The following is a 22,575-nucleotide window of genomic DNA, read 5'->3' as shown; positions in this document are numbered from 1 at the left end:
GAGAGAGAGAGAGAGTCAGGAAACATATAAATATATAAAACAGTCTGGCCACGAGCATAAAAAAAAGAAAAGTTGAAAGAGATTTATTTACTTTAAGAGACTGACTGTGTAGAGGAGAGTGGTTTAAACCCCTGATGCACCGCATTTAGAATTAAGCCTCAAAATTATTCAACTATTAAACATGAGCGGCTTAATGCAAGCAGATACATAGACCATCTGATGCTGAACAGAGTTGAAATCACTCCGAGATGAGAAGAGAGAGAGCGAGGGATGGACGGAGAGATAAAGACTGGGGGAAGGGGAGTGCTTAGCTAAAACTTTAAGGTGAATCAATCTTGCAGAGAAAGAGGGGAGAGGAAGAAAGAGGGGAAGGGAGGGGGAAGGATGCGGCAGAGGGAGAGAGGGATTATTCACCATTTCAAATGAGTAAATCCGTATTGTGTGAATCTGGCACACACAGAGAGAGAGGGAGCGAGGGTGGAAAAGAGAGAGCATCACCTCGACAAGACCTGAAGATCAAAGAGATCCTCAACAAAAATAGAGGGAAAGAAGAAAAGGGGAAGAACAATAACTGAATACAAAAGTGTTTTCATGATCTAGAATCTCTCTGCGTTGGACTTGGAATAAGCTTCTCTGCAGTTACAACCACCAGATACCAACCAACTAAAGAAGGCTTCACTTTAAAATAAACTTTGGAACAGCGACAGGAGCTGAAGCCCTGAACATGCGATAACAGAACATGAAAGAGAAGCGAACGAACGTGGCATTGGAATAAAGAGAAACTCAGCCTGGACACAGGTGTAGAAGAGAAGAGAGAGAGAGAATCGAGTGAAGAGATAAAAAGAGAAGAGAAGGAAAGCATCAGAGGGTATATTATTTCTGGGTCATCACCCCCGATGAGAGGACAACACCTGCCAGGTGACTTCTGTTGTTAAGCACAGCCAGGTGGGGACAGTGTCGCAAATAACTATATAACAGAATTATGTAAAATATCATATGTCACGTTTCAGTTTTGATAGTTGTAATTATATGAGGCGCTGTCAGTGCATACGTGGTTGATGTAGTAGTAGGACACTGTTTTGTCAACCACTAGAGCCTACCGTTTCATGAAGATATTGATGATGTAGGACCTGCTGGTTTATGAACGACAGTTTTTGGTGCATGCTCAATGTAAGCCTCCTCCAGGATGCATTTTTTTGCATGCGTGTGAACCTGAAACATCACGACACCTTCTCAACGCCTCAGAGCTCTAAGGGTGCTATGACACTTTTGGGGTTGTGTGGTTTTTTGGGATCCTTCAGGGGTGCAGTGATGGGTGAGCACAGCTGCCCCAGTGCATTGTGGGGGAGAGAGGGTGTGAAGGTACTCGCGCTCTATTCGCTCCTAGCAGTCGGTGAGTGAGGTTATTTTTCTTCCAAAAATATATTGCATTGATATACGTTTTCTGTGAGTGTATACGTACCAAAAATGTAGTTGCTACCTTTTTCATGTGTTTAAAATAGCTGATATGTGTGATTTACATTAGGTGTAGGCCTAACAATTGATGTGAAATTGATGTGAAATATACCAAAGAGAAGAGATACACAAACATATCAATACTTCACTCCTCTCCTTTTCTGTCGATCTCTTTCTCTCATCCACCAGTACACACATCCCATGCCCAGCCTCCCCTCCCTCTCTCCCTCCCGGCCAAAATCGTTGTCCCCCCTCCCTGGCACGCTCTGCCCCTGTTGCAGGCTGATCTGGGCTCACTGTTCTCCAACTCCAGCCCCTTCGCCTTCTCTCAGTCCCTGCTCATGGTGCCTCCGGCTGGGGAAGCCTCCAAAGCAGGGGTCCGGGCTTCCTTCGGGCCTTACTCTGTCAGCCAGGTAAATCAGTTGGGATTGTCCTCATTGACAATCAGCAGAATGCTGCAGATCTCTGCTTATACATTTTGAGAATTAGTTCCATAGATTTGATATTATTCCTTTGTCCTGAGAAGCTGCAAGGTAATATGTAACGCAGAGATCTTCCTCTAACCCTCTCTCGCTCTCCTTCTCTCACTCCTCAGCTGGTCTCCGGGCCCATCCTCCCCCTCTCCCCTCCTCTGTCTGCGTCTCTCCTCTCTAAACACGTGGAGCGAGAGAGGGATGAAGGAGGAAAGGAGAGGTACCGGGTGCGGGTGTTGTTCCATGTGCGAGGGGACGCCAGCAGAGGGAGCTGTATCACCCTCCACGCCTTCAAAGAGACCGAGGAGCAGAAGGCTTCCTGTATCACACAGGTGTGTGCGTGCGTCCGGGGCACACACTATATTTCGCCACCATCACCTGTGACCATTCAAAAGACTCAAACCGGACTAAACGTTTTCTTTGGGACTCCAGCGGGACTCTGAAGGATGGATATGTTGTATTGTGTGTTTGTTACACTGGCCAACACACTGACATGTTCTGTTCTATATAAAGTATGACCCCAAACGCTCACCGATACCTCTCTTCATCCATTTCTTCTCTCTCCTTCCCAGCCTCCATTGGGTCTGTGTGTGGTGACCCTGGCCCTACCTAAGGACTGGTTTGAGGTGGACCAGACCAGCCAGCCCTACCTTGGCCCCAGCCAGCATGCCAGGCACACACACCGACACCGCACCCGTAATCGGGGACGACGGCACGAGGGTGTTGTCGTCGGTGGAGCCGATGGCATCCCCTTCCCAGGCGCCCTCAGATACAGCCCCGCCCACACCGGAGACCGCATCCAGTTGTACTACTCATTGTTTGGCATAGCGTCCAACATCAAACTAGCACCCCCTAGGTGTGTGGAAGACAAATTACCACAGTCTCAGAGACAGTTGATTTATATAGGAGCTGTGACTCTGAGGAAGTACAATAAGGGGAGAGAGGCCAACAGGACCAAAGAGGAAATAGACTGTTGCAATGGACAGGAAGAGGAAGAGCTACGGTTGGATTCCAACGTGCTGATTCGCTATCGCAGGGGACCGGTCCGCACGGGACAGCCAATAGGGATTTCTGTGAACCTGAAGGCCAATTTCAATGCAGAGTTTGTTGTTATCCGGTAAGTCTTTGTTACGTGATGCTCTGTGATGTAAGTGATAATCCAGCAAATTGAAAAGGGAGACCTGATGACGACCTAAACACATATAGGAACACAGCAGTGTGCAGGTTCTTCTCTTTCACTGATAAATACTGTATTCGTAGTATGAATAGTATGAATACAGTATGTAGTTCATGTACATTGGGGCCGGCAGATCGCCTAGCGGTTAGAGAGGAGAGCCAGCAACCGGAGGGTTGCCAGTTCGAATCCTGGGTCCGATGGGAAAAATCTGTCAGGAAGTGAGCTGGCAACCGGAGGGTCGCTGGTATCAAATCCTAGATGCCATTGTCTGCCGTTGTGCCCACGTAACACCCCACAACAACAGCTCCCCGGGCACCTAGTGTGACAGCCCCCCGCTCCTCTCCAGAACCTGCATATGTGTGTGTGTGTCTTTCAGAGGGGTTGGGTTAAAAGCGGAAGTCAAATTTTGGATGAACATTAAAGTGACCTTAATTTCCATTTTAGTCATTTCCCAGACGCTCTGATTCAGAGCAACAAGCAGTAAGTCACGCTACATCTGTATGTATCTATTCCAGACTGAAGGTGAAGAAAGGCCTTTTGTCTCTGGTTGCCCAGCGCTCTCTGAACTCTGACCTCTGGGTTGTGAACCTGGAGAAAACCCAGGGCTCCAAACATGACGTCATCTCCATCATCTGCCATAAACTGGCGGGACACATGGACAGCGACAGGTATTACGTCATCATATATATTACTGTACAATATTACTCAGGTACAATGTTACCTCAGTGAAGGAACGTATTCAATTTAACCGGTTTGTGACGATACATTATTAAAATTGCATGCAAGTGATACCACATATGTGAGAGAATATTACTCTATTGAATATTATTTCCATCAAATCGCTTTTTTCTTATCCTCCCCACTCTTCTCCCTACTCTCTCTCTCTCTCTCTTCCCCACTCCTCACCCCTTTCCCTCCACTTTCTCCTGTCGCCGTCCTCCCGCCTCCTCTCCCTCAGTCCCGCTGCTCTGCAGCAGGTTGCCTGTCTGTCAGTGGACGGCTTGCGAAGGAGTTTCGGGGTTGCCATGACTGTATCGGCCAGCTGGTGGGTGGAGTACTCAGGCCGTAATAACCCTCCGCCACCACACGGCGGAGTAGTGAGTAGCTTCTCCTTCACTGACAGAGAGATAGTGGGCATCTCTCCCATAACTGAGGTAGGTAGAACTTTATTAAATCAGGGCCAGTTTCCCGGGACACAGAATCTCCATTGAACATGCCTCTTATTCCAAAAACTCTTAGTCAGGAAAAATAAACATGCATCTTAGTCCAGAACTCTTAGTAAGGGAAATTGGCCCACGGTGTATTTGCTTCTTCTTGTTACATAATCTGTATGTACTATGCAGTAGAATAATGGATAATGCGATAGCTACAATACATCTCCATACATCTACGGTCCCTTAGTGTTTCGGTGGACTGTTTCTGCCTTAAAAAGCTCAATATGTTTATTCCTAAATAAGGCCAATAAACTGAACTTGTTGTCATCAATACACAGAGTGGCATGATCATCAACACGGCCATCTTGACCAGCGAGCCAGTGTCACTTCCTGTCATTGTGCTGGCAGTGGGGCATGATGGGAAGGTGTCTGATATCACCGCGGCGGTGAAGTGTCAGTCGTCCAACGATGATATCATCAAGGTAACCAGACAGGACTGTACATACTGTATACGCACACACACACACTCACACACAAAAGATGGCACAGCAGTGGAAAGCAGCCATTTTACGAGTTCCTGACCAATTCTGCTATTTTGTGGGGTTTTTTATGCTGATATTAACCGCCATTATTTCCTATGACGAAAACAGCTTCTGGACAACAGAACAGCAATCACTAACCTCGATTTGAATGACAATTTGTACTTCAGCCAGTTGGCACCTCTGGACGTCGGTACCTCTGGACCAAGCCATAATCCCTGGGACTCAAAAGAGGAAGAGAGAGGCAAACGAGCCGGCATCCTGATGAGACTACGTTGGCGAGCAGATAAACCACCTCTACCCTCTGTTCTATTGGCGAATGTAAAATCACTGGAGAACGAACTGGATGAGCTCCGTTTGAGAATATCCTATCAACAGGACCTGAACGACTGTAATAAGATGGGTGTGTTTTCTTGTTAACAACAGCTAGTGCGCGATCAGGAGAACATCCCTGGTCATCCCTACTGCCTCTGATCTGGCGGACTCACTAAACACATGCTTCGTTTGTAAAGGATGTCTGAGTGTTGGAGCGTCCCCCTGGCTACCATTAATGTAAAAAATATATGCTTTTACTTTTGATACCTGAGTAAAAGTCTAAAAGTATTTGGTTTTAAATATACTTAAGTATCAGAAGTAAATGTAATTGCTCAAATATACATAAGTAGGATTTTACTGGGTGACTTTCTTTTTTCATTTTCTATTAAGGTATCTTGACTTTTACTCAAGTATGACAATTAGGTACTTTTTCCACCACTGCTATTTACCAAGAGAGTTTACATCTATATTTTTTCCTAGCTGTTTATTTACCACCACAAACCGATGCTGGCACTAAGATCGCACTCAACGAGCTGTATATGGCCATAAGCAAACAAGAAAATGCACATCCAGAGGCGGCGCATCTCGTTGCTGGTGATTTTAATACACGGAAACTAAAATCAGTTTTACCTCATTTTTACTAGCATGTCAATGTGCAACTAGAGGCGACAAAACTCTTGTTCACCTTTACTCCTTACGCAGAAACGCATACAAGGCTCTCCCTCGCCCTTCCTTTGGAAAATCTGACCATAACGCTATGCTCCTAATTCCTGTTTACGAGCAAAAACTCAAACAGGAAGTACCAGTGACGCGCTCATTACGGAAGTGGGACATTGAAGCGGATGCTAAGCTACAGGACTGTTTTGCTAGCAGAGACTGGAATATGTTTCGGGATTCCTTTGATAACATTGAGGAGTTTACCACATCAGTCACTGGCTTCATTAACAAGTGCATCGACAAGTCGACGACATCATCCCCACAGTAACCGTACGTACATATCCCAACCAGAAGCCATAAATTACAGGCAATATCTGCTCTGAGCTAAAGACTAGAGCTACCGCTTTCAAGGAGCGGGACATTAATCCGGATGTTTATAAAAAAATCCTGCTATGATCTCCAACGAGCCATCAAACAGGCAAAGCATCAATACAGGACTAAGATCGAATCCTACTACGCCGGCTCTGATGGTTGTTGGATGTGGCGGGCTTGCAAACTATCACAGATTACAAAGGGAAACCCCGCCGCGAGCTGCCCAGTGACGCAAGCCTACCAGACAAGCTAAATGCCTTCTATGCCCGCTTCGAGACAAGCAACACTGAATAATTGCATTATGAGGCCTAAAGTACGGAAATAGTATCCTCTGCGTGCATACTTCATATTTTGGCGAATTTAGTACAACATCCGGGAACTTTTTGGCATAATAACTATATCCAGACTATGACCAGTAAGCATACTATATACTCAATACACGTCACAAATAGTAGGGTTAGTATGATTATTTCAAACAGTTATTGTGTATTTATTCCTCTTGTTATTATTTTTATATTTTTCTCTCTGCATTGTTGGGAAGGGCCCGTATGTAAGCGTTTCACTGTTACTGTACACCTGTTGTTTTACTAAGCATGTGACAAATAAAATGGGATTTGTTTGGATTGATTTGACACACAGGCACACACAATCCTCCACTCCCTTTATCACAATCTGACTTTATTCAACAGGTGTCAAGTGATTGCTCAACCCTCTTCGTCGACGGAAGTGAATCAGGGGTGGGCAGCACCTGCGTAGGGGTGGAGTTTCTCCTGGGCACGCTCAGTGGTTCCCTATGTCTGTCCGTGTGGGCTCCTGTCGTCCCACTGCGCGTCTCACTGTCCGACAACGAGCTGAGCGCCATCGATGGCTGGAACCACTACACGGAGAACGGGTGAGTCCCTGTGCGTGCGTGTGTCTAGAGAAAGATGAAGACACACTGAGCAGGAATTACATAAAGCAGGATTTAACAATGTCATGCCATGCCATTAACATCAAGATTCCTAAAGCAGTTGATAGAATGATGGGGATTGGAACAGTTGGAACTCCCATTTTTATGTATTTTTATTTAACCTTTATTTATCTAGGCAAGTCAATTAAGAAATAAGAATTTTTTACAATGATGGCCTGGCAATCTGTTCCCAGTTCACCTCCTGGTCTCCTTTTAGCATAATATCCTTTCCTAATCCGTCTTTATCTATCTCAAGACAGATCAGGAGGTTGAAACACCAAACCAGGAATGTCCAGTGGTGGAAAAAGTACTCCCTTTTCATACTTGAGTAAAAGTAGAGATACCTTAATAGAATATGACAAGTGTAAAAGTGTAAAAGTATTTGCTTTTAAATATACTTAAGTATCAAAGTAAATGTAATTGCTAAAATATACTGAAGAATCAAAAGTAAAAGTACGAATAATAAAGAATTCCTTATATTAAGTAAACCAGACAGCACCATTTACATTTTTTTATTTATTTACGCATAGCCAGGGTCACACCAACACTCAGACATCGTTTAAAAACAACGCATTTGTGTTTAGTGAGTCCGCCAGATAAGAGGCAGTAGGGATGACCAGGGATGTTCTCTTGATAAGTGTGCGTATTGGACCATTTTCTGTCCTGCTAAGCATTCAAAATGTTACGAGTACTTTTGCGTGTCAGGGAAAATGTATGGAGCAAAAAGTACATAATGTTCTTTAGGTATGTAGTGAAATAAAAGTAGTCAAAAATATAAATTTTAAAGAATAGTACAGATACCCCAAAAAACAACATAAGTAGTGCTTTAAAGTATTTTTACTTAAGTACTTTACACCACTGGGAATGTCTGGTAGAACAGTGAAGGGTTGTGTCCCACTTGGCACGCTATTCCCTATATAGTGCACTACTTTTGACCAGAGCCATATGGACCCTTGTCAAAAGTAGTGCACTATATAGGGAATAAGGTGCGATTTGACATAAACCCAAGGTCTACTGCCAAAAAGCGTCATTCACCATACAAACACTACAGGCAAACAGCTGGTAGAAGAGTCTACTAATTCCCTAACCCAGAGCCTTTAAATAGGCTCTCTGCATTATCCACCTTTTATTCCTAGATGGCACATGCTCAAAAATTCAAACACAAACATTATGACTTGCTGTCACATCTCAACCAGGTTTGGGGTCAGTTCCATTTCAACTCCAGTCAATTCAGAAAGTACACCAAAATTCCAATTCCAATTATCTTCAATGATTTTCATGAGGAAAAATGGGAATTTGAATTGGAGTTTGGTTTACTTTTTGATTTGACTGGAATTTACCCCAACCCTCAACATATTTAAGCTTATGATGTCTCCATTTCTGGTTTTGCCCAGCTTCTATACCACATTCAGATGTGTATAATATCTCTCTCTCCTCATCCATCCATCCTTCTCTCTACCCCCCACCCCCTCTCTCATACCCCCCTCTCTCATACCTCTTTCTTCCTCCCTCCCTCCCTTTCTTTCCCTGCTCCCCAGCTGTTCTCCAGTGTATCAGAGGTCCACGGTTCAGGTTCTGACCCAGTTCAGTGCTCAGGGTGGCCAGGGTCAGCTGAACTACCTGCTGGGCTCCTCTGATTGGTTTGTGGATGCCACAGAGTTGGTCCGTAATTGGCTGAGGGTAGAGAATCCTCGCGTGGCGGTCCTCGACAAGCAGAGCAATCTGATTGGTCTACACCCGGGGAAAACTTCAGTTCATGTGAGTACCATAAACTCAGCAAAAAAAGAAACGTCCTCTCACTGTCAACTGTGTTAATTTTCAGCAAACTTAACAGGTGTAAATATTTGTATGAACATAACAAGATTCAACAACTGAGACATAAACTGAACAAGTTCCACAGATATTTGACTAACAGAAATTGAATAACGTGTCCCTGAACAAAGGGGGGGGGGGTTAAAATCAAAAGTAACAGTCAGTATCTGATGTGGCCACCAGCTGCATTAAGTACTGCAGTGCATCTCCTCATGGACTGCACCAGATTTGCCAGTTCTTGCATTGAGATGTTACCCCACTCTTCCACCAAGGCACCTGCAAGTTCCCTGACATTTCTGGGAGGAATGGCCCCAGCCCTCACCCTCCGATCCAACAGGTCCCAGACGTGATCAATGGGATTGAGATCTGGGCTCTTCGCTGATCATGGCAGAACACTGACATACCTGTCTTGCAGGAAAGCACTCACAGAACAAGCAGTATGGCTGGTGGCATTGTCATGCTGGAGGGTCATGTCAGGATGAGCCTGCAGGAAGGGTACCACATGAGGGAGGAGGATGTCTTCCCTGTAACGCACAGCATTGAGATTGCCTGCGATGACAACAAGCTCAGTCCGATGATGCTGTGACACATCGCCCCAGACCATGACGGACCCTCCACCTCCAAATTGATCCCGCTCCAGAGTACAGGCCTCGGTGTAACGCTCATTTTTTCGACGATAAACGAAAATCCGACCATCACCCCTGGTGAGACAAAACCGCGACTCGTCAGTGAAGAGGACTTTTTGCCAGTCCTGTCTGGTCCAGTGACGGTGGGTTTGTGCCCATAGGCAACATTGTTGCCGGTGATGTCTGGTGAGGACCTGCCTTACAACAGGCCTACAAGCCCTCAGTCCAGCCTCTCTCAGCCTATTGCGGACAGTCTGACCACTGATGGAGGGATTGTGCGTTCCTGGTGTAACTCGGGCAGTTGTTGTTGCCATCCTGTACCTGTTGCCATCCTGCAGGTGTGATGTTCGGATGTACCGATCTGTGCAGGTGTTGTTACACGTGATCTGCACTGTAGCGCTGTCTTAGGCGTCTCACAGTATGGACATTGCAATTTATATCCCTGGCCACATCTGCAGTCCTCATGCCTCCTTGCAGCATGCCTAAGGCACGTTCACGCAGTTGAGCAGGGACCCTGGGCATCTTTCTTTTGGTGTTTTTCAGAGTCAGTAGAAAGGCCTCTTTAGTGTCCTAAGTTTTCATAACTATGACCTTAATTTCTCTACCGTCTGTAAGCTGTTAGTGTCTTAACGAACGTTCCACAGGTGCATGTTCATTAATTGTTTATGGTTCATTGAACAAGCATGGGAAACAGTGTTTAAACCCTTTACAATGAAGATCTATGAAGTTATTTGGATTTTAACGAATTATCTTTGAAAGACAGGGTCCTGAAAAAGGGACGTTTCTTTTTTTGCCGAGTTTATAACACGAACAACTAATATGATGTTGTATTTTGAATAGCATGGTGAATTTTAGTTGAGGGATGGTCATTACCAAAGATGAGATCTGACCAAATGGGAGTAGGTCACATGAGACTAGGAGTAAGTAAACTTGAACAAGATACAAACAGCAAGTACCTTTATTGACACCCCTCTCTTGTCTCTCAGGTCATATCAAGCCAATGGGACGGTGTGCTGGGTAGCTGTGATGTCATTGTGACCTCTGAACCCGTGACCCCTGGTGACCTCTCAGTGCAGGTTGTGGGAGGACTCGGTATGTCAATCAATGCAAGCCCTGCCCACCCTGCTGTTGTCACAGCAACAGTGACCGCATACAACATTCTCTACAACCATGAGCAGGTGAGTTCTGTGTTTTTCTTTAACTTCACTAAAACGTTTTAGTTTTACATAACAGTAACTTCAGTGGGACGTTTTTTTCTTCAAAGGTAGGACATTTGTGCTTCAGTATAGCATGATACTGAACATTTCTCTTTCTCTCTCTCACCCTCTCTCTCTGCTTCTCTCTCCCTCCCCCATCCTTCTCTCTCCCTTGCCCTTCTCTCCCCCCTCTTGCTGCTTCTCTCTCGCTCTCTCTTTCCCTCCCCCCTTCTCTCTCTCCCCTGTCCTTCTATCTCCCCCCTCTCTCTCTCCACCAGGAAGCGTCCATCAGTGTCTGGCTCCAGTTCAGTGATGATAGCGCCACGTTGCTCTCCGCCTTCAGCCGTGGTACCTTCGCCCTGCGCCTCTCCTCATTGGCAGAGACCGTGGTCGCCGTGACGCCCGGCCCATCGCTGCGCATCGTCGCCCAGGGCGAAGGGGGCGGGCCTTTACTGAAAGCAGAACTCCTGGTCCCCACCTGCAAGCCAATGGCGAACTCCGTCGACGGGGACCTGGCCAATCCGAAGGAAGGAAGCGGGACCAGGAGGCTGGCTAAAGGATCTGGTTGGATCAGGGTGAACCTGGACTCTGACCTTCGTCCAATGGGGAGCGAGGAGGCGAACTTGGAGCTGCTCAACATTTCGGACATGTTGATGGAGTCATCTGACAGGGATGTTCAGTACAGAAACTTCCCGGACAATGACATCATCATAGGGAACGTCACTGCCGTCAGCGGTGACGACTACTATGACAAGGCCGGCGATGGGATGATCGCCAGGAACGACCTGGAGAGAGCGGTGTTGACCCCGAATCACGAAGAGAGCGCGGTGTACTTCTCTCCCGGGGTGGAGCGAGAGAGGGAGGAGAAACTGGAGGATAAAGAGCTGGAGGTGGGTGTCGGGGCAGTTCTCTCCCTCCTTTGCCTCTCCGCACTCCTCTTCCTGGTGAATTGTCTGCCCTGTGCTTTGAGGGAGAGGAGGAAGAGGAAGGACATGAACGTGGAGGGGGTGGAGGGAGTGGTGGAGGAAGAGTGGGAGGAAGGAGAAGAGGAGGTGAAGGAGGAGGCGGAGGCAAAGGAGGTTGCAGAAAAGAACGAGAAAATAACATCATACCCCAGGGTAATATCACTTCACGAGACTACTACAGAAGAGAACGAGGGACAGTCAGATCAAAGCATGGACCATTAAGGCTGCATCCGAATAGACACCCCAATCCCTTTAAGAGCCCTGGTCAAAAGTAGTGTACTATGTAGGGAATACGGTGCCATTTTATTCAGGAGAGAAAGGTAATTGATAAAATCAACATTCTTAGGAAAATTGACTATATATTCCTGTCACTGTCTCACCAACAATGTATCTTAATGTCTTATGTCATCTTCGTATAGGCTAGTCTTTTTCTCAGTTATTTCTTTCTGAATGTTTGTCTATCACACATATACACTAACTATCCAACAAATATGTGTGCAGAAACAATGCACGTACATGACTACATATCTGCCATATTTATTTTATTGGTATTATTTCACATTCATCCATGTACAATTTGTCGTCATATCTTTTCGATTTAGGGCTCAATGCAATCCGTATCGCTGAAGTTCACCGCTATATTACAATTGAATTTTAAAGGAAATGTTCCCACGTTTGCGGAGACTGAATATGTCAGTTCAATTGGAAACGACCTTTACATTTCAAGCACGCTGTAGCGCTGAACTTCGGTGATATGGATTGAATCAAGGCCTTAGGTCTATTGATGGAATAGTATAGGGGTTGAAAAATCCTGGTAATTTTCCCAAAATTCCCCCCCGGGATGACTCCCACATGCTTATTCCATTTTACATTTTAGTCATATGCTCTTATCCAGAGCAACTTACAGTAGTGAATGCATACATTTCATGCATTTTTTGTTTTTGTACTGGCCCCCCGTGGGAATCGAACCCACAACCCTGGCGTTGCACACACCATGCTGGCGTTGCAAACACCATGCGCTACCAACTGCGCCACAGGGATTCTGATTCCAGAGATTCTCCAACTGGGATTTTTGTAAGAACCGGGAATTTAGGGCAAGTTACCAGAATTTGCAACCCTAGTCCTGCACATTCTAGTTTTCTGGTTGATCTCCTAATCAACCAAACGGAAAACCCCACTTGTAAATAGACATTATAGAATAACTCATGTGAAACATGTTATTCTCCTGCTTGGCAAAGGTTGTCAATTAACTTAAAATGATTTCCTAACAATAAAATATTTCTTTTTGTATTTGATTTAGTGATAATTAGGAAAAAGTTTGATTACTTGATCAACCTTTTTTTTTTGGTCTAATTTATCAGTCAATCTGTTCAGAGTTTGTGTTTGTATACTGATGTGATTGTGCCTAGAGGTATTTGTCTGATCTGACCAGACCTCCAGCCAAGTGACTGGAGGAGAGCGGTCTGGCCCACATGGCTGGCTTAGAGCTGTCATGTATCCAGCTACCTCCAATTGATGCTGGATGACACAGAGCACTCGGTTCCTGGCAGTCTTCTCCAGCTAGTTCGACCCCATGCCGGTTGTCTGCCTCAAGCTTCAGTCTCCAGGTGTTTCTTGGACTATGGACCTGACCAGTAGAGGTCACAAACAGTGCTATTTCCCACTCCCATGTTGCCGCCTAGTGTGAATAAGGAGTGGCTCAAATGTAAGGCTTTCATCTCATATGCGTGGAGTTGTAGGTTTGATCCCAGGTAGAGCCTGTGGTTGTGTTGACACTGATGGTTGATGGACTGTGACAACTAATGAGGGTTTTGTATTTGAGGTTCCCCTTCCTGTGAACACCAGTGGTGATTGGGGGGGGAGAAACTTCTCGAAAGAGTAGACACTTTTTTAAAATACTGCTTTTTCCTTGGGTTTCCCTTCATAACCGCTGCTGGGGACTGTTCTGGAACCACAGGGGGAATCCCAGGATTTAACCGCCCCCGCTTATTGCCTGCTTTCGGCCGACACACCAATCCCCAATCTCTTTTTTGGTTTAACACCCCCCTCCCCACTTTTCTCAGGCGGCCAGCACCCCCACTCTGAACCCACTCCATGCCGGCATACTATCAGTGTTGGAAACAGTACTAAATTGTCATACTTGAGTAAAAGTAAAGATACCTTAATAGAAAATGACTCAAGTAAAAGTCACCCAGTAAATTACTACTTGAGTAAAAGTCTAAAAGTATTTGGTTTTAAATATACTTAAGTATCAAAAGTAAATGTAATTGCTCAAATATTCTTAAATAGCAAGACTATCAATCAGTTCAAATTCCTTATATTAAATGTCGTGGAAATTCAACACAGGGACACTCGAAGTCAATATTAAATAAATCACTCTTTAATTGTCAGCAAGCTGGAGGTCACAGTCAAACTTGGATGCACTTTCAAACCCTTCATTCTGGGTTACCCAATCTAATTAGTAACTGATCCAAGCACAGGCAGGGACCAAGGATTATTTATGACAAAAATATAAACATTTTCAAGGCTGTCCCTCCAGTCCATACATTTCCTTCACATAAGCAAACCAGGTGGCATACATTTTTATTTATGGCTAGCCAGGGGCACACTCCAACACTCATACGCCATTGACAAATAAAGCATTTGTGTTTAGTGAGTCCGCCAGATCAGAGGCAGTAGGGATGACCAGGGATGTTCTCTTGATAAGTGTGTGAATTTGACCATTTTCCCGTCAAAATGTAACGAGTACTTTTGGTTGTCAGGGAAAATGTATAGAGTAAAAAGTACATCATTTTCTTTAGGAATGTAAATAGTAAAGTACAGATACTCAAAAAAAAAAAAAAAACACTAAAGTATTTTTACATAAGTACTTTACACCACTGCATACTACCTCATTAGTTGCTTGGTGGGAGGCACCAGCATGACCCTTTAAGCCACTCCAGAGCTCTAATATCAAGTGTTTGACCATCATCAGACTTGCCAGTCTTAACTTTGCATGAGTGAGGCTTTGAACCCCCATTGTCAGTTTGGAACATGTATTATATTTCTGTTCGGTGTATTCATTTGTCTCGGTGTATTGCACTCGCGTTTAAGATGGGAATGCAGTAGTTTAAACCTCACATTCCTGTAGCCACTAAAGAAATATGATGGTCAATTTGCCATGGGCTTGATGTGACTGACTGCTCTGGGATTTAGTTAGAATTCTCTTTTCACCACAGCAGTCTAGCAAAAGCTCATGTCATAACAGTACATTATCATAGATCAGAGTTATATTTTTCTTACAAAACTCACAGGAAATGTTGGGAGCTTGCAGATTGTGATTCTGGACAGGACATCTCTTTGAAACAATTCAGTACAAGCTTGTACCCACATTTTAGGTATGCCGCATGCCTACAGTAGCCTTTAGGCCAGGATCCCCCAACTGGCGCCCTAAACTATTGCCCGTGCATGGTTTTATTCGGCTCCCCAAGTTTTCTGTGCAAAAAGTGATTTTCATTTTGGAAATCTGTTCCCAAGTATTCCCACCCATAATAGAGATGTGATCGTATACAAAATGTAAGCAATGTTGGAAATGATTATGTTTTAGTCAAATATATCTGTTTGGGCTTCTTGTGGTCAATTTGCAGTCTAGAAATTGTATGAAAAGTAATTGGCTGAATGTAGTTGATGATCCTGCTTTAGACCGGTCCCCCCCCCACCCCCCTTAATAAAAAGTAAACCATGAAGCACTGCATTTATTGATTTAGTGCGACATGCTGAGTCACATCCAATAACTACTGTGAAGCAGCTTTCATTTGCAAAGACAGACAGACGATACATGTCACATTAACTAGATTGTTGGACAAAATAATACAATTCAAATTAAAAATGGTGGAGTCATTTTGTACCTTGTCAGTCACTCCCTTTAGATTAGTGATGTCTGGACTACGGAGTCCTTCACTCATTAGATGAACTACGTGCAGGTGGTTGTGACCGGAGGTTGCTTCAGAAATAAATTGCCCACAAAATATTCAAAGTATGAGCACGGATTGGAGCAGGCGACCAAAATCTAACAACGCAGATCATAAAACGACCCCAACACTTACAGCGTGATTCTGCAACAGAAAGCAAAGACAGTCGACTACCATTTTCAATGAATTTTATGCAAACGAAATCAATTTCTTGATTCTGGATTAATACAATAATTCTCCATCTTCACCAAGGGCACAAAACAGCACATTTGTTTTACAGATTGTTTACAGATCTAAAACAAGTCAAGTACAGATGCAAAAGTGATCACATTATGGAAAAAAATATATTTATTGTGCACATGCAGATCCTTCTACACATTACATGATCTTAGAAATGGTCAATACAAAATGGAAGTTAACATGCTAGACAGTTGATAATATAACATAACAGCTACGACCAGCTTCTGAGCACTGCAACGTTTCTCTGTACAAATGTGTTGATGTATTTATGCCCTCTTGTGGATTCTTTGTGTATGGCAGGTGCTGAGATGATTTCAGGTCAGCCTCCTTGCTTCAGCTTCAAGACATGTGTCTTGAGGTATCAGTCATTTGAATCTCAGTTTACATGTCAGGTGTATCATCAGTGGTCCAGAAAAAAAAAAAGAACTCACCCTGTGAGCCTCCGGGATACGGTTTAAAGGACACTAGGCTACATCTTCTCATAGGTCAGTTCATGTCCACAGGTGTTACAGACCTTCCTGTAGAGATCCTCCTCTTCATCCACTAGCTCCTCGGGGCCGTACTCGTGCTGGTGAGCACTGGTGTCCTTTGTCCACACGCTGCTCCTCACTGCCCGGCGGAGCTCTGGTCACAACAGAGAAAAAGAACAATCCAATTAATGATCAGTAACAGGTGTGTAGGAATTATTCAATAAAGACAAAAGAAAAACCTGCACACCTGTTTGCCAGTAGCACTTGTGTTTTTGTGTTTACAGCCTTCTGATACATAAGCGCAATAAAGCCCCCCAAAAAAATGGCAAGCACAGTAGCTTTTTCGTTTTAAGTCAATAATGAAGAAATAAAACCTGCTTTCTATAATCCACTGGATGTGCTAGTGTTTTCTCTATGTTACTGTATCTCTCAGAGTTTTGTAACGAGAAAAGGTGACTAATGGGGAAATTTAAGATCACTAAAGTTCATATTCAGTTTAGAGTGATTAATACAGCGTTTAGCATGTAAATATATTTTCCCTTTAAGACACATTATTTCCATTGTTCTATTTGTGACCCTCAAGGTGCAGGTTGATGGTCACTAGACTTGATAGTGAATGTTATGGATTATTGTCATATCTGTTGATGGTGGTTGACGCCAGACTGGATGTATAAGGACACTGATTATTCACTGTTGTATTGTATTGATGATGTTCTGTGACTACAAGACTCTCAGGCTGGTGTTTCCAGAACATTTGGTGCTGTCTGATTAGGATATAAAGGACCTGTCTCCAAGAGGCCAGTTAGACATTTTCTCCGCTTCTGTGCTGGATGATGTCTCCATGTTGCAACTAGATTTTTAAACATTAACTTTACCAACAATTGCTAATCTGAGAATTCCTATTACAGTGACTTATTTATTGAGATGGCATTGTGTCTGAGTGAGGATCAGAAAACAGTGTTACTGACCTTTAACCTTTTTGTTGAAGCGCTTCTGCTTCTGCACCTCCCTGTTCTCCTCTCTGGCCTCCTTGGCCTCCTCCAGGGCCTCCTCGGAGTCCCACACCTCTAAGGAGCGCTTCTCCACCTGGAAACACAGCACAACATCATGTTTACTGATCTAACCTAAATACAGCTGGGTCACGCATCATAAAAAAAGTTTAGAAAAGTTTGAGAAGCAGACGCCTCACAAGTCCTCAACTGGCAGCTTCATTAAATAGTAAATAGTTGAGACACCGGTCTCAACGTCAACAGTGAAGAGGCGACTCCGGGACGCTGGCCTTCTAGGCAGTTTCTCAAACTAGACACTAATGTACTTGTCCTCTTGCCCAGTTGTGCACCAGGGCCTCCCACTCCTCTTTCTATTCTGGTTAGAGCCAGTTTGTGCTGTTCTGTGAAGGGAGTAGTACACAGCGTTGTACGAGATCTTCAGTTTCTTGGCAATTTCTTGCATGTAATAGCTTTCATTTCTCAGAACAAGAATAAACTGATGAGTTTCAGAAGAAAGTTATTTGTTTCTGGCCATTTTGAGCCTGTAATCGAACCCACAAATGCTGATGCTCCAGATACTCAACTAGTCTAAAGAAGGCCAGTTTTATTGCTTCTTTAATCAGAACAGCAGTTTGCAGCTGTGCTAACATAGTTGCAAAAGGGTTTTCTAATGATCAATTAGCCTTTTAAAATGATACACTTGGATTAACTAACACAACATGCCATTGGAACACAGGAGTGATTGTTGCTGATAATGGGCCTCTGTAGATATTCCATTTAAAACAAAATCAGCTGTTTCCAGATACAATAGTCATTTACAACATTAACAATGTCTACACTGTATTTCTGATCAATTTGGTGCTATTTTAATGGACAAAAGAAATAAAAAAGCTTTTCTTTCAAAAACAAAGACATTTCTAAGTGACCCCAAACTTTTGAACGATAGTGTATTTACCATTAAATAGGCATTCATCATTAAGAAATGCATGCATCATTTTGAAACTGAACACAGTTCTTATAGACAAGTCCAGGTAGAGGTAAACAAACAATAGTAGGGGAAAACTGGTACAGTGGCAGTCAGTTGAGGACAAGGTGAGGGAAAGCTAGCCTGGCATTCAAACTGATTGAAACAATATTGGTGAGAGCAGCGTGTTCAATCTGGTTTTACCAGGCTAAGGGAGAGCAGCCGGTTAGAACCAGCGATGGTTGGTATCGGTTAGCTCGTCCTACCTGCAGCTTGAGGTAGAGTTTCATGTCTCCCCAGTGAGGGTTGTGTGGGTTCTTCCTCAGGACAAACCTCAGCACTGGTTCCCTCTTGTCCAGGTCACAGTCCTTCAGTAGGTAGAGCTGCTTAGCCTCCGTACGGGATATCAGCTTGTGTTTCACCTCGTTGTCTCTGATTGGGGGGGGACATTAACAGAGGGAAGACAAGATAGAATACCTCTTCTGCATTTTGGCATCCTCTTACCATTGAAGCACAATGCAATACAACGGAAGTTAAAGCACTGTATATAATACTGCAGTGCAGGTAGTCTAGTGGTGAGAGCGTTGGGCCAGTAACCGAAAGGTTGCTTGATCGAATCCCTGAGCTGACAAGGTAAAAATCTGTTGTTCTGCCCCTGAACAAGGCAGTTAACCCACTGTTCCCCGGTAGGCCGTCATCATAAATAAGAATTTGTTCTTAACTGACTTGCCTAGTTAAATAAAAAATGTTTTTATAGTGAATGTGTTTATAGTAAACCTGTTATAGTGATCAACTTGTCCTGCACATAGAGTACCAAAAGTTTAGACACACCTACTCATTCAAGGGTTTCTTTATTTTTACTATTTTCTACATTGTACAATAATAGCGAAGACATCAAAACTATGAAATAACACATATGGAATTATGTAGTAACCAAAAAAAAGTGTTAAACAAATCTAAATATATTTATATTTGAGATTCTTCAAAGTAGCCACCCTTTGCCTTGATGACAGCTTTGCACACTCTTGGCATTCGCTCAACCAGCTTCATGAGGTAGTCACCTGGAATGCGTTACAATTAACAGGTGTGCTTTGTTAAAAGTACATTTGTGGAATTTCTTTCCTTCTTAATGCGTTTGAGCCAACCAGTTGTGTTGTGACAAGGTAGGGGTGGTATACAAAAGATAACTATATTTTGTAAAAGACCAAGTCCATATTATGGCAAGAACAGCTCAAATAAGCAAAGAGAAATGACAGTCCATCATTACTTTAAGACATAAAAGTCAGTCAGTCCGGAACATTTCAAGAATTTTGAAAGTTTCTTCAAGCACTATGATGAAACTGGCTCTCATGAGGACCACCACAGGAAAGGAAGACCCAGAGTTACCTCTGCTGCAGAGGATAAGTTCATTAGAGTTTGCTTCACAAAGTTCAAGTAACAGACACATCTCAACGTTAACTGTTCAGAGGAGACGGCGTGAGTCAGGCCTTCATGGTCGAATTGATGCAAAGAAACCACTAATAAAGGACACCAATAAGATAAGAAGAAGAGACTTGCTTGGACCAAGAAACACGAGTAATGGACATTAGACGGGTGGCAATCTGTCCTTTGGTATGATGAGTCCAAATTTGAGATTTTTGGTTCCAAACGCTGTGTCTTTGTGAGACGCAGAGTAGGTGAACGGATGATCTCCGCATGTGTGGTTCCCACCGTGAAGCATGGAGGTGGTGTGATGGTGCTTTGCTGGTGACACTGTCAATGATGTATTTAGAATTCAAGGCACACTTAACCAGCATGGCTACCACACCATTCTGCAGTGATACGCCATCCCATCTGGTTTGCGCTTAGTGGAACTATCATTTGGTTTTCAACAGGACAATGACCCAACACACCTCTAGGCTAAGGGCTATTTGACCAAGAAGGAGAGTGATGTGGTGCTGCATCAGATGATCTGGCCTCCACAATCACCTGACCTCAACCCAATTGAGATGGCTTGGGATGAGTTGGACTGCAGAGTGAAGGAAAAGCAGCCAACAAGTGCTCAGCATATGTGGGAACTTCTTCAAGACTGTTGGAAAAGCATTCCTGATGAAGCTGGTTGAGAGAATGCTAAGTGTGCAAAGCTGTCATCAAGGCAAAGGGTGGCTACTTTGAAGAATCTCAAATATATTTTGATTTGTTTAACTTTTTTGGTTACTTACTACATGATTCCATGTGTTATTGCATAGTTTATGTCTTCACGATTATTGTACAATGTAGAAAATAGTACAAATAAAGAAAAACCCTTGAATGAGTAGGTGTGTCCAAACTTTTGACTGGTACTGTATGTGAACACTATTATGAGAAGCACACTGTACAATAATATATATATATATGTATCAATATCGTTATTTGTGTTGGTTGTCATTGACACAAGAAGACTTTTACCTGCAGTTGTCACAGACTGCCAGATCGAAGCCGCTGCTGAGGTAGGAATCCATAAACGGCTTGTCACAGTCATCACACAGCAGATAGTCTGTCTCTATCACCGGGGCTAGGAAGACAGTCAGAGAGAGCAGTAGAACTCAACACTAGCCAGAATGCCAGTTAGTTTTCAAGAGCGCAGAGACTACTTATGGAATTGATGCCAAGCATGCCAAGCAGACTGGCACCCAGGCTCAACAATACAATACTACTACTACACTTAAATTATTACATTTGAGTCATTTCAGCGCACACACACGTATCCAGAATCATAATCAATGCAGAGAGAGAGTGCTAGGAAGAGAGGTCAGCCAAGGTGTCTTGTCAGTAAAACAAGTATCTACTAGTCATTCAGATAGTGGTTTGTTGGTTGTCACTGTGCCATAAATAATGTATTATGGACATCATTTATAATCTGTAATACCTGATTGAAAGAAAGTGACTCCACTCAGCAACTGGCATGTGGTATTACATGAATCCACAAGAGGGCGCACATGAACAAACAATGCATCTTCCTTTGTTACACCAGACATACAGAGGAGATAAGATTACGTCTGAAGTTTACGTCATGCAACAAATATGAATACTTCCCCCTGACATTTTTGATTGAGTATAAATGCACATACCTGGTTGAAGCACCACTTCCTTTGTCCTTTGCTCCTCCTGTCCCTCCTCTTCTTCATCAATGAAGAACCCACCTCCAGAGTCGACTATCTTAGCGACTTTAGCCGAGGTTCCACCCCCTTCTCCTGCCGATGGTCTGCTGGCAAGTCGGGCTTGCCTCAGCATTAGAGCCCGCTGTCTGTTTCGTTCGATCTTGGCTCTCATCGCGGGGGACAGATCGCAGTTCTTGGCTTTGGACTCCGAATGAGAAGAAGCATTATCCTTCACCGGTGTGGGAGGCTCCAACAGATCCATCGCAAAAAAACATGCACTAACTAACTTAGCTGTAGGCTAAACTCTCCAGCGTCTTGGAAATTACAATTAAGTAAAGTTGTTTACCAGCAAGACAGCTGGCAGAGCTCTAAGAGGGGTACAATTGTTTGTGTTTCTAGTTTTAACCCGTGGACACCGCGGTGTGTTCGAGTTACCGGCGGCTGCCATTTGTCGGTCGCACAACCAACTTCCGGGTTGTTATAATGTCAAAATAAAAGTGCTGTTATGAAACTGATGCAGCTTCTCTATGTGAACGCAAGGTGTCGCCGGAGAGCGGACATATACCATCCCCACCCAGCACTAATAGGTATTCACAGCTTTATCCTGTTCCTTCCTGTCCATGTCCTTCATTGCTGGTCCATATCCTGAAAGACCCAGTGGCAATGTGCCATATCTGATGTAATTGGCTTGCTGTAGCAATATCTCTGCTTGGTAAAGAGCTAAACATATGGCTCTGACTCTACCTGCAGTGGCTGTTGTCTTGTTCATTATAAATGTTCATTCTCTGTTGTTAATTAACTTGTATTATGACCCACCCTGTTCTCTTTCCTTCCAAAGAATCAGGTAGTCCACACATTCTTTTTATTTTACTTGGCAAGTCAGTTAAGAACAAATCCTTATTTTCAATGATTGCCTAGGAACAGTGGGTTAACTGCCTTGTTCAGGGGCAGATTAACAGATTTGTACCTTGTCAGCTCGGGGATTTGATCTTGCATCCTTTGGGTAACTAGTCCAATGCTCTAACCACTTGGCTACCTGCCGCCCCATAGATAGGCTAATCTGGTAATGGTTCCCACCTAGCAACATAGGGTCATTCTCACAGTAACCAAAGTAGGGGTCACGACCCCACTGGGGGAACTGCAGTGGAGAGGC

At 43.9% G+C, this 22,575-nt stretch overlaps 2 protein-coding genes across 3 annotated transcripts in view; one reads left to right on the top strand and one right to left on the bottom strand.

The window, feature by feature from the left end:
• The window catches only part of LOC106602589 (transmembrane protein 132A-like), a 15,655-nt gene extending 240 nt beyond the window's left edge, over window positions 1-15,415 (top strand). The window contains exons 1-12 of one of the 2 annotated variants that reach the window (XM_014195311.2): window positions 1-945; window positions 1,302-1,393; window positions 1,645-1,868; window positions 2,051-2,260; window positions 2,501-3,045; window positions 3,621-3,773; window positions 4,064-4,259; window positions 4,598-4,741; window positions 6,832-7,034; window positions 8,630-8,849; window positions 10,516-10,707; window positions 11,004-15,415. The exon at window positions 1-945 is cut by the window's left edge and continues 240 nt beyond it. In XM_014195311.2, coding sequence (XP_014050786.2) covers window positions 1,312-1,393; window positions 1,645-1,868; window positions 2,051-2,260; window positions 2,501-3,045; window positions 3,621-3,773; window positions 4,064-4,259; window positions 4,598-4,741; window positions 6,832-7,034; window positions 8,630-8,849; window positions 10,516-10,707; window positions 11,004-11,912 — 3,078 coding nt within the window. In that variant the 5' untranslated portion in view covers window positions 1-945; window positions 1,302-1,311 and the 3' untranslated portion in view covers window positions 11,913-15,415. Of the gene's footprint in view, window positions 1,394-1,644; window positions 1,869-2,050; window positions 2,261-2,500; window positions 3,046-3,620; window positions 3,774-4,063; window positions 4,260-4,597; window positions 4,742-6,831; window positions 7,035-8,629; window positions 8,850-10,515; window positions 10,708-11,003 lie in introns of both variants that reach the window. The other variant, XM_014195309.2, reaches the window with a different exon arrangement.
• Window positions 15,416-15,811: 396 nt separating this feature from the next.
• On the bottom strand, window positions 15,812-21,904 carry LOC106602590 (DNA repair protein complementing XP-A cells homolog). Its single transcript, XM_014195312.2, has 5 exons — window positions 21,393-21,904; window positions 20,731-20,836; window positions 18,570-18,735; window positions 17,319-17,436; window positions 15,812-16,504 (listed from the first exon to the last, which is right to left on the bottom strand). The coding sequence occupies exons 1-5, from the start codon at window positions 21,682-21,684 to the stop codon at window positions 16,350-16,352; spliced, it is 837 nt and encodes a 278-aa protein (XP_014050787.2). The 5' UTR covers window positions 21,685-21,904; the 3' UTR covers window positions 15,812-16,349.
• Between the last annotated feature and the right edge of the window lie 671 nt (window positions 21,905-22,575).

Source organism: Salmo salar, chromosome ssa04 (assembly GCF_905237065.1).
Source record: "Salmo salar chromosome ssa04, Ssal_v3.1, whole genome shotgun sequence".
Lineage (NCBI taxonomy): Eukaryota > Metazoa > Chordata > Actinopteri > Salmoniformes > Salmonidae > Salmo > Salmo salar.
The sequence above is the reverse complement of the archived record's forward strand: the minus strand, read 5'-3'. Positions and strand labels throughout refer to the sequence as shown.

Bases quoted from the DNA above. Each gene is read 5' to 3' on its own strand.
- LOC106602590 (XM_014195312.2), bottom strand. From the start codon at position 21,684: ATGGATCTGTTGGAGCCTCCCACACCGGTGAAGGATAATGCTTCTTCT. The intron at 20,837-21,392 runs GTATGTGCATTT...CTGTCTTCCTAG, and splicing joins GGAAGTGGTGCTTCAACCAG to CCCCGGTGATAGAGACAGAC. The intron at 18,736-20,730 runs GTAAAAGTCTTC...CCCCCCAATCAG, and splicing joins GCAGTCTGTGACAACTGCAG to AGACAACGAGGTGAAACACA.